The sequence below is a fragment of the Nanorana parkeri genome, unplaced genomic scaffold (assembly GCF_000935625.1).
Source record: "Nanorana parkeri isolate BGI_ZX_2015 unplaced genomic scaffold, ASM93562v1 scaffold20, whole genome shotgun sequence".
NCBI lineage: Eukaryota > Metazoa > Chordata > Amphibia > Anura > Dicroglossidae > Nanorana > Nanorana parkeri.
Genome location: NW_017306288.1, coordinates 246,395 through 262,836, shown reverse-complemented (window position 1 = coordinate 262,836; position 16,442 = coordinate 246,395). Strand labels below are relative to the sequence as shown.

The 16,442-nt window shown below is 42.6% G+C and overlaps 1 protein-coding gene across 2 annotated transcripts in view; it reads left to right on the top strand.

Annotated features, from left to right (window-relative positions):
* The window catches only part of PRKCH (protein kinase C eta), a 154,133-nt gene extending 137,985 nt beyond the window's left edge, over nt 1-16,148 (top strand). For both annotated transcript variants that reach the window (XM_018562752.1, XM_018562744.1), the window contains 4 exons: nt 535-673; nt 1,863-2,051; nt 13,512-13,655; nt 15,935-16,148. In XM_018562752.1, the coding sequence (XP_018418254.1) occupies nt 535-673; nt 1,863-2,051; nt 13,512-13,655; nt 15,935-16,114 (652 nt within the window). In that variant the 3' untranslated portion in view covers nt 16,115-16,148. The remainder of the gene's footprint in view (nt 1-534; nt 674-1,862; nt 2,052-13,511; nt 13,656-15,934) is intronic.
* Nucleotides 16,149-16,442: the final 294 nt, after the last annotated feature.

Here is a 16,442-nt window from a genome sequence, read left to right as displayed (position 1 = left end):
TGGTGTGGGAGGAGAGTCACCGGCCGCTCACGGCGGTCTCCTCGCGCAGTGCTCGGCTGGACAAATAGCAGCGCCCAGTGGGGAGAAAATAAATCACGGCTGCGCCGACAAAACGGCAGTAAAAATTGAACTTTCGGCATTTAGCCAAAAGTGCAATTTTCGGCCGGTGCCCCCCTTCAGCTTTACGCCCGGGGCCAGCGCCCCGGCTGCCCTCCCGGTTGTTACGCCACTGGTCTTGATAGAATCCTATGAGTTGTTAAAGTGTAAATCCACTTTTGAAGAGAAAAAACAAACCTTCTGCTGTCCGTTAATGGAATGGAGTTTAGAAAATGTCTTTGCAGATGCCTACTTGCCATAAATGTCAAAGCAGGTGCATCTAAATGATGGAATTAGCTTTGGTTGTTATATATTCTATGACTTTTCTTTCTCTAACAAAGTACAAAAACAACTTTTAGAGGTTTTGTTCTTTCAAATGTGTCCACTGTAGTGTCTGGGTTACCTGAGTAATAAATAAACTGCTTCAATCTCTTTCAGGGATCTCAAGCTAGACAACGTTTTACTAGATCATGAAGGACACTGCAAGTTGGCCGATTTTGGGATGTGTAAAGAAGGCATTCGTGAAGGATGTACGACATCGACATTTTGTGGGACTCCAGATTATATAGCACCAGAGGTATTGTATCTCCTAAACATTTTGTTCTCAATATCATCTTAAATAAAGCATCATCAATCTGGAAAATAAAGACAGTCTAATAGCTTGGATAAAAATGGTTTTCCGTGCAATGGCCATATTTGGGAAATGATCTCAGCCAGCATCTCCCACCCCTTTGCTTACATTCAGCTGTTGACCAAAGAATCTATCTGGCAGTAGCTGAATGATGCCAGGGATGCATCATTGGTTACTAGGAGGCTGTTGGCGCCACAGCCAACAGTGTCCCAGCAACCAATGACATAGCTGAATGGAAGTGGGCAGAGCCTGATGGGGAAGATGAGAGACTAGTTGTCCATCAGGTCTGCCTCCCTCATAATTGACAATGGACAGTAGTGGCAAAATCTTCGTCGGGCTCCGCCCACTCAAAGCAACACTCGCACCTGTCCAAAATCCACCCTTATGGCCCATTCGCACTACATCCAGATTAATAGCATGTATCCCTATGCTATTTCTGGCCTCTGTTCCCACCAGCGCAGTCAATTCCAGACCAGACCAGGAAAATACTATTTTGTCTGGTCTGGAATGCACTGGAACGCATAAAAGCGCATCAAAAACGTACTGGAACACACCTGTAAGACCATTTTAAGCTAAAATAAATAAAACAATTCCAATCACGGCAAAATCGCGGTAAAAAAGTGGCACAAACGTAATGCACTGTGTTCCAGACTTGGTCCGGAAAATGGTGTGAACCCAGCTTTAGACAGTTGCCACCAGAACAAGTGTCCCCATTGAATGATTTCCCCTCTATTCCAAATTTTGGATTTCCCCTCACTATTTGTCTTGGGGACAGTGGTTACCCCGCCAAGCAGAGAGTGTGAATCTCTACAGTGACTGGTTTTAACCTTTCCCTACTCTATCCAGAACTAATATAATAAAAAGTTTTTACTTTAGATACACTTTTAACAGAGAATGTAACCACCTGTAACAACATCTGCAATATACCCAACGATGGGGCAAAGGAAAAGTTTCAGTTAGGCCCACAAGGCCTTCGGACCCAACCATGGCTGGTCCTCCCCTCCTTTATTGGCAGCCAAGTACCACCTTAAGGGCTTTGCTTGCATGTTTTTGCTTTTAAATTTTTTACCAGTGTCTTTTAATGATGCTTGTGAACATAACTAGTATACTGATGGCGGTGTTCTCTTTGATGTAGATTCTACAGGAAATGCAGTATGGACCCCTGGTGGACTGGTGGGCGATGGGCGTTCTTCTCTATGAGATGCTTTGTGGCCATGCCCCTTTTGAAGCAGAAAATGAAGATGACCTCTTTGAAGCTATTTTGAATGATGAAGTTGCCTATCCAGCGTGGCTGTCCCAGGATGCTGTGGGAATTCTGCAAGCTGTAAGTGTATTACTAAGATCTTCCATTACTCACATGCTCATGAGATGCTGGCATGACCGGAATATTTTGTCCTGATATCCAACACAGTGTAAAATTTCCACTCATTCAGCAGAATTATTTTGGCGTTCTTCAGCACTGTCAGTAATGCACATGTGAGGTTTCTTAAATACATATATTTTTTAATATGCTGAAAGATCAGAGACCATGACTGGAATTGAGAGGCGCAGTCCTTAATGGAGCAGAAAGGAGATGTGTCTTCAATTGGGCTTAAAGTAGATCTAAACACTAAGTGGGTGACATTTAGTTTGTTAAAGGTCTGTATCATAGTCAGTCGCTGTGTTTTTTCCATAAAATACTTCCCTTTTTGCATCCCAGCGCTGCAGATCTCTTTTAGCCTTTTCCAACCACCTTGTGTGTACAGCATTGGCTGCACATCATTGTCTGGACCGATTTCTGCTGCAGCCTTGGAATACCTCAACACTCAGCTCTTCTATGAGTGTCAATGCCTGTGTCCCCACCACGCTGTTTTTTCTCTGACCCTCTACATCAGTGTTTTTCAACCTTTTTAAAAAAATCCATACCAGACCCTTATCAGAGATAGTGGTCTGGTATGGATTTTAAGGTGGGATCCCATGCAAAAATACCAAAAAATGGGTTCTATCATTGACATCAGATTCACCCTTTAAATCACAATATATCCCCACCTTTCATAACAGAATCCCCCTTTACATCTGGACATCTGGAACCTCCTTCACACCAGGAGCCCCCTCCTTTCATATGAGAAACCCCCTCTTCACATCAGGAGCCCCCATTGCACATCAGAACCCCCACATTTCACATCAGAACCCCCCTCCCTTTTTCTCCCAAGACTGTCTCTTGCCAGCCCCTTTCATTCATTAGATTTCAGTTCTTTTACTCATGGTGACTCAACATCACATGTGGGCATTGCCTAGGGCGGCCTGCATGCAAATATAGTCTGACTAGGAACGTCACTCCTCCAGACTGACATCCACCCATCACGGCATTTTGATATTTGCATAAGTCCTCCCAAGAGCCAGCCTACTGCTTGTATCAGGGTGAAGGCTATTGAGAAGATTACTGAGGCAGGGAACTGTGATGTTTTCAAGCAGCGATGTACAGCACTCTGCCAGCCCCTCCCACCAGCCATGACCAGCCTGCATTTCATAGAAAAGCATAAAGACCTAGCTACCTTTCTGGGACTATAGGAAGGTATGTGATGAAAATGGAAACGTTTTTTTTAATTTAAACATTTTATTAGCATGATGCTGAAGGCGGGGGAGACAGAACCAGGGAAGGCAAAATATAAGCAGAATATATGCAGAACAATGTATCAGTGTTAGTGTGTCTTTCTCAGATTCCCCTTTTGTTCTGAGGAGTCTAATTTAAGCAACCAAGTCCAGACACATAGGTTATCATCACGTATGAAAGTGTTTGAAAGAAAAGGTTAAGTCAAAGGTGAAAACTAAACTTTAGCTTTGACCTTTTAACTTTCATACATGATGATACACTATGTGTCTGGACTTGGTTGCTTCCATTAGACTCCTCAGAACAATAGGGGAATCTGAGAAAGACACACTAACACTGATACATTGTTTAATATGTCTTTAGAATAATCTCCACTCCCATTACAGTCTAATCCCCTTACAATTCAGTGACGCAGGACTTTTAGGGAACCGAGCTTAGGTCCATCTTCCATTTCATAAAATAGCAAACGCTTATCACGCACACCCCAGCAATGGCTTCTCCCACTATTAGTAGCAAACATGTAGCAAAGGTTCAAATGAACTGGGATTATTTTCTTTTTAGAGTAGACAGTTAATTAACATGTATTCATGCTTCACATGACATGGATACTCAATGTCACATAATCTAAATTAAAAAAAATGCCCTTCCATGCCCTGTATAAAATCCGTGCCACCAAGCTCCCTTATGTAAAGCATATCGCAAGGGCATTGTGGGTATTTCGTGTCATTAGAAACTATAAAAAGTCTGTTTTTGATTAGACAGATTTTGCACAAAGACAAAATCAGATTTGAAAGGCGATTCATCATTAGAAGATCTAGTGGCCACTTGGGTGCTTTGTTAATGCTCTTAAAACATGTCTCTGACCTTTCTACGTAACCAGTGAAGGATAAGGGCCACCTTGAACACTGGGCATTCTCTACATTATTAAAATGACCACCCCATATCCACGGGTAAAAAAAGGATTTAATGCTTTGTTGTTTTGTCTAGGGGAAACTTTAGGTCCTGTGAAAGCCGGTGCTTCCTTCCTCTTCTCTCCTGGCTGAGCACTCCTACGCCATCACGTACAATGCAGGACCAGCCAGTCAGCCGCAGTCACTATTGTACTAATTTAGTGTAAGGGTTAAGGTGCCCACACACCTTAACCCGCGATCGTACGATTATCGTAAGGTGTGTGGAAGCCGTGCGACCTCTACTACTGTAAGGTCGCACGACTTTTATCTTAGGAACATGTTCGAAAACCCGCCGAGCATCGTACGATGTTCGGCGGGTGTGTAGCATGTTCGTAAGATATAAGCCGGACGGGCTGGTGTGCGCAAGCGCACAGTGCCCGTTCGGCATTGCGGTCATCGGAAGCCCGCCCCTCAGCGAGGCGGGCTTGTGATCATCACAAGTATGATCTGCCTGTCCAAGATAGGCAGATCGTACGTTTTTTTTATTACCTTACAAAAGTCTTGCGATGGTTGTAAGGTGTGTGCCCAGCCTTAGGCTTTAGCCCATAGCAATCCAAAATCCTCTTTCACAAGGCAGAGTAATCTAATCTGCCAAAATATGATTGGCTGTGTGTAGTATCATGTTGTTGCTTTTTTTTTCCCCCAACACAAAGAGGGGGAAAACTGGAGCAGACAAAATCTGGAGCAGTTGTGCAGGCCAGCCAATCAGCTTCTCTGTTCAGTTCGTTTAGCTAAGATTTAAAAATGAAAGAGAGAAGCCGATTGGTTGTCATGCACAACTGCTCCAGATTTTGTCTGCTCCAGTTTTGACAAATTCCCCTCAAAGGGTTTTGTGTAAAGGTGGCTGTTGCATTTCAGTGAACACTTCTTTTTTATTGTTATTATTATTATTCAGGATTTATATAGGTTCTCATTTAAGTGTTTCAACAAAAGTCATTTATATATGACCTATCAAGTTTTACATTGTTACATATTTTTCTTGTTGTATTAAACATACAGATCTATAGTTTAGTCACATGAGGGAGCTTTACCTGGCTCAATAAAATGACCCTCTCTCTCTTAACTGTTGAGTAGGGATGTACATGGGCTTGTTGTGTGTTCACATGAGCCTGCGCAAAACTGTCAGTGACGCTTCCACCTCCTGGCCCAATCAGCTGTGGCCGGGGCATTTCCCCCCTCTTGGCAACGAGTAGCTGTGGGGCAGGGAATGCCCCAGCCGCAGTTAATTGGACTGGGAGGGGGATGTGTCATCAGAATCCTTTTTTCATAATTAACTCCCATCATGTGCCACATACCAGCTGATTGTTGTCTTGTTAGTAGAAGTTCCTGCTGTTGTGATGGTGAACCTGGTGTTTAGGTGGCACACATAGGTTAGGTGTGTTAATAGTGTGAGCTGGAGGGAAATTACATTACATGCAACTTGTTCATTTTGAGTTGGTACTTGTAAGAGCTCCCATGAGAGAAATGCAGTGCTGTAAATACTGTATAGAATAGTCAGTGGAGTATGGGGGGGGGAGTTATATTTCCTTTTTCCGTCTTGGTTTCTATATATTCTCTGTTTAGCCCTGGCACTGTGTCTTTGTCAAGTCACAAGTTCAAAGCCTGTCACCTCCTCTTTCATCATTCCGAATTGTAAAGTGTCAGTCAGTGATTTGCCAGTGTTCCTGAGAAGCTGATATCGCAGAGGGTTATTTTTGTCTCAGGGGACTTCTTGCTATTCGTCCGGAGTTCTTTATTTTAGCAGTAGATGCGGAAATGTTGTGCAGCTTTTCTTGCAACGCCCCAAGAGTATACTGAAAGTGTGTACATTTCCATCCTGTTGCTTAGTCTCGCTCACTTCCTGTGGGAGAATCTATGAAATTCCACGCTAATTTTGGAATGAAGATCTTCAGCAGCACAATGCTGTTCTAGAATATGTATTCTGTGACATTTTCCTTTGAAAATGTCTGTTTTTTTGTACCAATTTGCTTTAAGAAGAATGTATTCATGCTGGTAAAGGGCACAATGCCATTATGTATAATATATGTTATAGATGACGAAACCACATTATAAATCCATGGTTGGAACATTTTCAATGGTTTGCAATTATAGTGCTGGTAAGTTGGGTGTTTTCATACTTTGTGTATCTATCTTTTTATCTAAAATAACAAGACTTTTTAAATGCAGTTTTTATATTCTCTGATCCACTAGAGAGATGGTCTTAATTTTTCAATTTTGGGTGAATAACCAGAAGCACCAGAATTTTTTTTTCATCCCCAATGGCCAATTGTCGGGGGAGTAAAGGGAAGGTGCAAATTTGGTTAGGCGTTGGGGAAAAGGGGGTTTCCATTACAACAAACCTGTTGCTGTGCCCTGTATTGCCAGTGTTAGGTTCCTTTCACACTTGCACCTGTCAGTTCTGATCAGAAAGGAGTTCCCTGCTGATCAAAACAACACGGATCAGATCTCACCATTGTGACATTTCAATGTCCATCCAGTTTTTTCCTCCATCTCGCGATGGGAAAAAAAAATTATTACCCATGCTCATGTTAGGTTTGTGTTGAGTTAAATGTAAGTAGACATGTCTGTTTACCCCCAATCTGGACAGAGTTGGGGGTAATTAGATGTAAACAGGTGCACGTCCATTCAGATCTAGCTGCCCATAGGCTAACATTGGGCTTCTGATCAGGTCCGCCTGAAAAACTGACAGGAGGACCAGATTGGACCATCCGTCTGAAAGGGGCCTCACTGTGCATGTTAATGGTGAGATAAGTATTAAAGGTTTTATGATAGGAATAGGTCTTATTGGGTTAAAGTGTATTTAAACCCAAAACGTATTATTATTATAGATGACTTATATAGCGCCAGCAGTTTGCACAGCTCTTTACAATATAAGGAAGACATTACAGTTACAATACAAATCAAGACAAGATGGTAAGGAGGGCCCTGCCCCTGAGGGCTTACAATGTAAAATATTGCAGCTTACCAGTCCTTTCATGTTTTGGCTTTACAACACACACAGGGACCATGGGGAACAAAAGTAGCCACCCTCCAGAAGGAAGGACAGTGTCAGCATGAATTGAGAGATGATTTGAGGATCTACAGCCGAGTGATACACAAATAAGATACATTTTTGTTAATAGTTGGGGTACTTGGATGCATTTTTATGGCGTAACACCTGCGTTTGGTGTCACTTCAAGGTAGGGGGAAACTTGTGCATTGCTTTAATTTGCATTTGTTTTGATTCCCAAACACTGTACTAAAACCAGCTGCAACTGTCATTGTTACGGCTTGGATCTTGGCACCGTCTCACCTTCCTGGCCTCCCTGGGTGTTAACAGGTCTTCATTGCAGTGCCCAGCCAAGAAACTAGTCAAGAATCTCCTGTGCCTAAAAATCCACTAGAACCATAGAAACCGAGAACTATCAATGTAATATATTGCAGCTTACCGATCCATAGATGGGTAGTTGCAGTCATTTTATTTTTTCAGCTGAGTACATTTTCTGAAAGTACAGAAACTACTTGAACTTATATCTTAAATAATGTTAAACTTTCCAAGCTATCCTCTGAACTCCTAAAAGATCCATTCCAATGTAAGGGAGAGGAGGAAAGGGAGTGTTTGTAGTCCAGCAGAGCAACCTAGGGTGACCACGCTGCTCCTTAAACGATACGGTATGGTGAGTGAGCATAGCCTAGAACAGTAAAGTGAGTTACTGGCAAGGTCATTAGGTGAACATTATAAAAAAAAAAAAAAATTAATACAGCCACCACATCTAAGGACTGGTAAGATGCAATATATTGAATTTTCATTTTAGGGTTTAGGTACACTATAAATGTCAGAGTCTGCATTCGCCACAATACTCTGTATAAGCAAACATTATTATTGTAATGCTTGCCAAGTTTGAAAGAGGAAATTACTCTTGCGCATACCAACTACCTTCTCCATTCAATAACCCACCATGCTTTATTGGTCCCCTTTTTGGGTCCTTGTACAGTAAAGTGAATGTGGAATGTCCTCCCTTATACCCTCATTTCTTCTAGTTCCTATATGCAATGCCCATTGTAGATCACCACTATCATAGCAGATTTCAAGCCCCGAAAATCATTCCACATATAAAACGGGTACACAATCCTATCTGAGTAGCTTTGGATCACACAAGGTCATGCTACCGTCCTGAGATTGCAGGTTTCAGCTAGACTAATTATGGCACTGCCGTGGTTGAACAGCATTTAAAAAAGAAATTCTAAGCCATTTTTTTTCCTGCACATTGTGGGTTTTTTTGTGCACTGACGCCATAAATATCCACTTTATTTAATTTCGTGAACTACTTGTAAATGCGTCTTTTACTTTCCCCCCACCTGCTGCAGCCCAGACAGGACCGGCATTCACCATAGTGAGTTGGAATTTCTGCAGCTGGAGCCTTGCCAGGGCAAACTGAAATGGCATCAGACAGTCTGAATGAGATGAACACGGCATTTTGGTTTTATACGGGCAGGCTGACAGGCTCGTAAAATACATGTCTCGAAGAGTGGTTCAGTCAGCGTAGCTGGGGTCTTTCTCAAACCTTAACCACCTGTAATGTAAGTGTCTCCCTTTCATGCACTAGAAACACGAAAGCAAGAATCTGATTGCAGTGTACAGCACAGACAGTTCTTATTGCAGACATAAATTAAGCAGCCTTGTAGGAACAGAGCTGCACTTTTTTTTACAATAACAACCAGCCCCAAATTCCTGGCACTTGTTGTCAGGCACAGGTAGATTTTGGCACAAAACCAACTTGGTTTTCTCATGGCTACTCCCTACCTGTGATATCTGCTACGGCGTTAGCTTATGCTTAGGGCCAAGGATAAAGAGGAGTTACTTTTATTTTTCGGGTTAAGGTTTGTTTTAAGGGGGGTATTGAAGTGTTGGGGGGGTTATGGGTAAGGAATATTTTTCGCGTTAGGCTTGAGCCCTAACCTAAGCTAAATGCTTTTAAAGCTAAACATTGTCAGGTTTTTATTTGTTTGTGACTTTTGGAAAAAATTCCCTACTTTCCTGTCCCTGTGGTACTGTCACACTCGCTGAGATAATATGGTAATTACCGGATCGGATCATAGTTGCAGAGTCTGAGGCAGGTTACTTTAGTATAGTACTTTAGAAGTTTGTATGAGCATAGAATAATAACGTGTGCAGTCCCGTGTTTCCTCACAGCGGGACAATCAGAATAGCTTTACATAATAGTCCATATAATCCAGAAAGTATCATGTACACTCCAATGTTTCTTCACACCAGATGTATTAGGTTAGTTTCGTATAGCAGTTCATATGCCTGAATATGGCCAGTACCACAACTTCAAGAACACAAAGTCCCAACAAGAATAGGAAGCAGATCATAAGTGAGGGAATACTTGCAATTAGTAGCTCAAAGGATAAGTCCTGATGCTAATGGATCTCTCAAGTAGCTTTTCATGCACTCATGTCCCCTTTAAGGCAGGTCTCCTGTGGTTGCTGCTGCTCTGACGAACAATGGGGTCTGTCGGCGGTACTAACAGGATCAGCAGGTAAGTAGTGAGGTTCGTGGCCGAGCCAGAATTGCTCAGCGTTGTGCTGAAGACAACAGAACACCGAGCAATTCAAACAGTGAGGCTAAAAGCATGTGAGCAGGAAGTAGAAGGAGCGGCATGCCTTGCTGTGATTGGACGGCGATGGTTTGCTACAGTCCGCCCCCAGGTGAGTCTTTTACAGGTACCCATGAAAGAAATAGGGGGAGCAGTTGTCACTAGAACAGGATAGCACTGACCGCAATTAAACCATCATCACATGTTCTCACCTTTTCTCAGTCTACAATACATGTGTTTTTGTCTGTGTCTTCATTAGAGAGATTCATTATTGCTTCCTCTCCTGAAAGTAAGTGATGGGAAATTTCCCCACCAAGAACACATATGACAGTAAAAAACAGACTGGAACTATATTAATGGAGTTATATAAACTGCTATACTTTCAGAAAATTGCCTATAAGAAATGGAGGACTTCTTAAAAACATGCTCTGATTGGGTCCAGTTGGTTTGAGGCATCAGTAGAGGTTGGTGTGTGTGTGTGGGGGGGAGGGGGGGGTATGCTGTATACTCCTGTTTGAACAAGTCGAATAGTGCCAGAGTTGATGTACGTCCTGTGCGCGTATGCAGGAGCTACATTGTTAGTGATGGCCCAGGGGCCAAAGAGGAGCATCACAAGAACCCAGAAGAAGTGGCAGGGGATATGGCGTCAGCTTTAGATAGAGCAGTGGCTTCAGTCTGAAACCGTCACACTGAGAGGTAAGTGTGCCACTATATGCTTCCCAGCAGCCACGGACTCCACTGGGTTGCGTCATCTTGGCGGTGTTTGAACACAAGGGTGGCCAGAAATGCAAGTATAGAGCCTCTTATTCACAGGCAATTCGTATTTCTGTTTAACTTTACTAAGAGGATTCTTTTCTGTAGGGAATAAATATTTTATAAGTAATGCTTAGGGAAGACCTAGGTCTGGAGGTATGGAAATCATATATGCAACAGGTATCTGGTAAAGGGCTTACCAAGAAGGGGGGGCTATAGGAGATGGGTGAAGCAGTCACAAGATATGTACTTTGGGGCAGATCTTTTCCATAGTTTTGAAAAGCGTTATTGCGAAATATAAAAGAATGCCAGATTTTATAAGTCATTGAGTTCCTGAAGCTTTAGCAAGTAAGGAGTTTCCCAAAATTGCAGCAAAATTACAGCAACCACAGGTCATGGTTATAGGTATGAAATATAAAAACCGCAAGACAATGAATTGACAAAAAGAAACACTTTTTCTTTAATTCCACTGCATATATATTTTTCCTAAGCAGTGATTCACTTTCACTAGAAGTCACTTGAGGTTATGGAAGAGCTGGAGACATTAGAGGAAATGGTAAAAAAATAGTGTGCGCCAAGATTAATGGTAGGTAGGAATCAGCGAGACTTAAGTTGTCAGACTTGTTAAACTATTATTGATGGATTCAAGCACTTGAGGAGCAATGTCCTTCAGAAGGTCAGCAAGACAAAGACATACAGCTGCTGTAAATATCTTTTCGGCTGGCACATGAGCTAAGACAGTAGAGTTTCTAAGTGCTGCCTGCACAATCGCACAAAGTGCTGAAAATTGAGCTTACAAGAATTAATGATTTAGTAAGTGAAAGCTCAACTCTAGGCATATACAAGGGAGAATCAAAAAGTAAAGGCGATTTTCTATCAATTGCGCAGTGACCGGAACAGAGAAAAGCTTGCGCAATGCAGCATATTTACATAGCCTGTTGGATAGTTTGACCATGCGCAGTACAGCCTTTAGTCAAGACTTACTCTCAGACTTTAGTCAAGTGGTAGTCGCGTGGACAGAAACCTAGACGCTCCCTTGAAGAACAACGTGCTGTAGTGCGCTTCCCTTGGGCAAAGAGAGTGAACCAGTGGAAATTCACCATTGGATGTTGGCTCAGTATGGTCATAGCACCACGAATCAATAAAAGGTTTATGAGTGGTTAGTATGGTTTAAAGCAGGAAGGACAGGTGTAACCGACGAAGCTCGTTCTGGTCGCCATCAACATCGCGCTCACAAGTCCAAACAAACCATGGAATGAAGACCTCCATCTCCTCCAGCGAAAAATACATTTAAAAGTCAGCCCTCCACCAAGAAAATCATGTTAACGCTGTTTTGGGACATGAGGGTGCCTATTCTGGTGAGTTTTTTCAAGCGCATGGGCAAACAATAAAATAAACTGAAATCTGCAATTCACAGCAAAAAAAGGTGAATGCTGTCCAAAACAGTCCTGCTGCACCATGACAATGCACGTCCCTCATACAGAAGCAGCGACAGTGGAGACTATGCAACAGCATGGGTTCAAATGTCTTCCACATCCTCTTTACAGCCCAGATCTGGTGCTGGGCAATTATCACATGTTCGGTCCACTGAAGGAGGCGCTCCACAGTCGCAGGTTCACATCAGATGATGAAGTAAAGGAAGAGGGGCATACCTGGCTTCAGCAGAAGCTGAAAAGCGTCTTCTCTGCCGGAATACAGAAGCTAGTTGAACAATACAAGTGCATTATCTTGCATGGGGACCGTTTTGAAAAGTGATATGTTTAAGTGCTCACAGTTACTTCTATTAAAGCCATTACAGTAAATGTATGTTAATGATTCTCCCTCATATCAAATAACAAGAAAAAAAAAACAGTTTATTTCTTAAAGTAATTAAATGTATTTTAAATGCAACAAGTATAAATACCTGAATTTGATTTGATTCTGCCTTTTATAATTGTCTGTATAATAGCACTCAGACTTAGGGAAAGATGGGCAGTACCTGGGGCCAGTCAAGCGTCCTGCATGCACATGTGCCGACAAGGAGCAATGCTTAGGAGAGCGCATGGAGATGACCTCATCATCCTGTTGCTGCTTATTTACTGTCCAGTGATAGGCTGGGTCATTGGCATAGCGGGGTGGGAGGGGGGCACGTATCCCCGGGCGCCTCATGACCCAGCCTATCACTAGACAGTGACCTTGCTACTCCTCTGGGTGCATTGAGTGGCTCTAGCTGTATTTCTTAACTGTAGGAAGTAGAAAAACTTCAGGTCACTAGACTGGCCATGCTGTGTGGCATTTAAGATACTGCTCCTACATGTATTTCAGCTGTAGATTTGACGGTTTGTCTGGAGTTAAGCTTTAAAGGAAATTAGATTATGTACACAGGTTAAAATGTATCATAAGGCACAGTGGGCCTGTAAGGGCTGAAGTTTTCTTCCACCTAATGAACAGAATACCCAAGCTCTACTCTAGAGTCTAGACAGGGTCATTACAACCCACCCACACACAGGACCAGAGAATCCAAAACATGTTCCATGTAAAGTATGTGGGAAAAGTAGATGGGACATGGCTTGGGTTCTTTCAGATGCATTTTCCTGTACACAGCTGGTAGGGCCAGCTCACACTTGTCCATTTTCCTGCAGCAAAGTGCATTCATACATTCGTCAGGGACTTTGTCAGTGGGATGTCTGTGCTAAGTTCCTGGATCTGCATACCTGCTTTGGCCATTATGAGAAGCTACCACTCTCCTTATGGGATTTTTTTAAATTCAGATTATATTATTTAATTGTGTTGTAGATGAGTTTAGTACCTGGAAGGAACTGGAACGGCTGGGAAAAAAGAAGCACTGATCATTCCCCATGATTGTTAGGTTATGTATGTACGGTTTAGAAGATCTCTAGGATTTCTAATTTAACACTTTTCTTTCTTTATAGTTCATGAAGAAGAAGCCCAGTAAGCGCCTAGGAAGCCTGGCCTTGGGGGGAGAGAAAGCCATCCTTTGGCACCCGTTTTTCAAAGATATTAACTGGGACCAACTCAACAAGAAGGAAATTGAGCCTCCATTTAGGCCCAGAATTGTAAGTATTAGTACAGATTCCAAAGTTGTCATTGCAATATGGTAAATTGACAGTAGTTCTCTTGGCTCACAAATTGTGGGGGTCACATGTACTCCACAAATTCACAAACTTAGATTAGTAAATTTGGCATTGGTCCAAGCAGGTATTTGTCTGCTCACAGGTGGGTCATTTGAGCAGGTGCACATGAGCACTCTGGGACCTATGGGCCCATACAGGTTTTGTCTCTCCTATCTCCTAAACCTGGGCACGGTTTATTTCTAGAACAGATGAGAATTGGAAAGCATTCTTCATAATTCTGCAGTGACATGTTGCTGTTACAGGTAGCACAAGAGCAGCTCCATAGCAAAATGTAATTGGTCTGTTAGAGATCCTGCTGCCAGCGAAAGGAATGCTTGTGTGACATGAACCTAAGGCCCCATTTACGTATGCTGCATTCTGTGATTCCTGGAGCAAGAACCTACTGATTCTTGCGGCAGGAATTCCAGGTGTCCCCACATCTGTCAGCGGCAGTCCGCAGGATTGATGCGACCAGTGACAATCATCTATCCAAAACCGCATGTAATCGTACCATGTATGTTTACATGTGGACTGCCGCTGACAGATGCAACCGCTGTCACCCTGTCATTAACTTGAACAGGCAGAGCAGCCACATCTGATTCCTGCAGCAAGGATCCGTAGGTTCTTGTCGTAGGGATCCCTGAATGACCCTGGGTCAATGCAGCCTTACTGTTCTACTGGTTTGTAATGCCCAAGCAGCCAGCACCTCCTACACTGCCTTCCTTAGAACTAAGACATCCAGATTGCTTCTCCTATTTCCAGTTGATGCTATTTGGACTGTACTTGGGGCTTGTTTGCAAAGAGTAGACGTCATCTCTATCTACGGTACATAAGTATTTCTACTTGTGGAAAAGGTGAACGAGGGCCCAAAAATATTTTCACAGAGGTCCTATGGTGACTTTGTCCACCACTGTGTCAGCCTCATCATGCAATGACCCATACATGAAGTAATTTAGAGCAATTTAGGTCTTTTTTTTTTGAGCATCTTGTAAGCTTCTTAGAAGTAACTTTTTAAGGTTTGTAATACATATATTTTTTTAAATGCACTACTTCAGAATGAGCCCCATGTAAAGCCTGCATATGCTTTTTTTAAGCTCCAAAACGCCCAGAAAAGCAACTCCAATCCTCGACACAAGTAATTGAGGTCATACATTAAAACTCCACCACCACTTGCATGCAGCAGAGCCTGACTGGCTTTTAGTGCTGCCCCTCCAGCTTCTAGTCTGTGTACTGCTTTGGAAGGGAGGACAGGGCTGATATTAAACGGATATAGGTATTCTTGTTAGCTGTATGTAAAAATACATTTGATCATTTTTAAAGGCTTACACAGCTATACATTGTTTTGTTTGTGTGACATTCAGCTTTAAATACAATTTTTAAATAACAATAAAAAGATAGAAATCAATGCAGTTAGGAATTCATTAATAATTCAATATATATATTATGTATCAATGCAACTAGTGTAGGTACCTGAATTTGACTTGACATCAGCCTCTTGTAACCTCCTATACAGCAGCACACATACTTGGAGAGGAAGGGGCAGGGCTGGGAGCCATATAAATGGGCTGTATGCAATTGACTGTTGCTGTTGACAAGGAGCATGCATTGCATTTAGGTGGATATAGCAGAGTGAGCAGAGAGATGATCTAATCGGCCTACTGCAGCTCCTTTACTGTCCAATAAGCAGGCTAGAGGTCTACATCACTTTAAAGACTGTAGAAGGGATAGTCTATAAATGTAACCTAGAAAGTGGTGTCTGCCTGCATGTGCTGTGTTGAAGGTTTATAAATCTCAAGACTTGAAGGGCAGAAATATGATCGCTTTGTTAGGTAAAACAGCTCCCTTAGATATATGTAATCTGTGTATTGAGCTGTTTACCTGGGGTTCTACTTTAAACCTAAGAACTAGATTGAATCTGGTGCCCGCAAAATAGCTGAGCTGCAGATATTTATTTGGAACATTGCAAGTGTTGATTCTGATTCAGCTGCTACAGATAAAGAGAAGCACAGGAATTCTACATGTGACTCTGGAGGTTTTATTTTGTGAAAGGCAGAACTATGGGTATGTGGTCAGGGTTCTGGGTGGACTTTATATAAAGGAGACATTTAGCTTGGAGTCCTCATTTACCTAACCTCTCAGGAAATTTCAGTGACTTATGTTAGTGACGAAACTACTCTACAATGATTTGACTGTGACGTAATGTTTCTTATTCTTTTGTCCAGAAAACTAGGGAGGATGTGAGCAACTTCGACCCAGAGTTCATTAAAGAGGAAGCAGTATTAACCCCCATTGATGAGCGGTTGATCCCAATGATTAATCAGGATGAGTTCAGGAACTTCTCATACACAGCTCCGGAACCCCAGGGTGTTACAGAGGATGGAAATGCCCGTATGCTGCAATGAGCCAGAGTTTACCCTTGTCTCTGCAGAGTGAAAAAAAAAGTGAGAGCAGCACAGGACACGAGAGAAGCAGCCGATGTGTCTTTGTTGGTATAGTGCATTCCTGCGCTGAGGAGATTAATTATTTATAGCGCTGGTACTGTATCTGCATGCCCTGAATCTTAAGCATCTGCTGTTTGAAAGCTGAAGGCTCCAGCATTTGACACATTAATGACTGCGGTGGAGATTTCTCCAGACTGTTCATTGCCACATTCTTGCTGTCTCTGGCTTGCAATCTGAGTCTGTGCTGAACCAGACAGCAAGTGATGGAAGTTCCTTGCTTGAGGCTGCA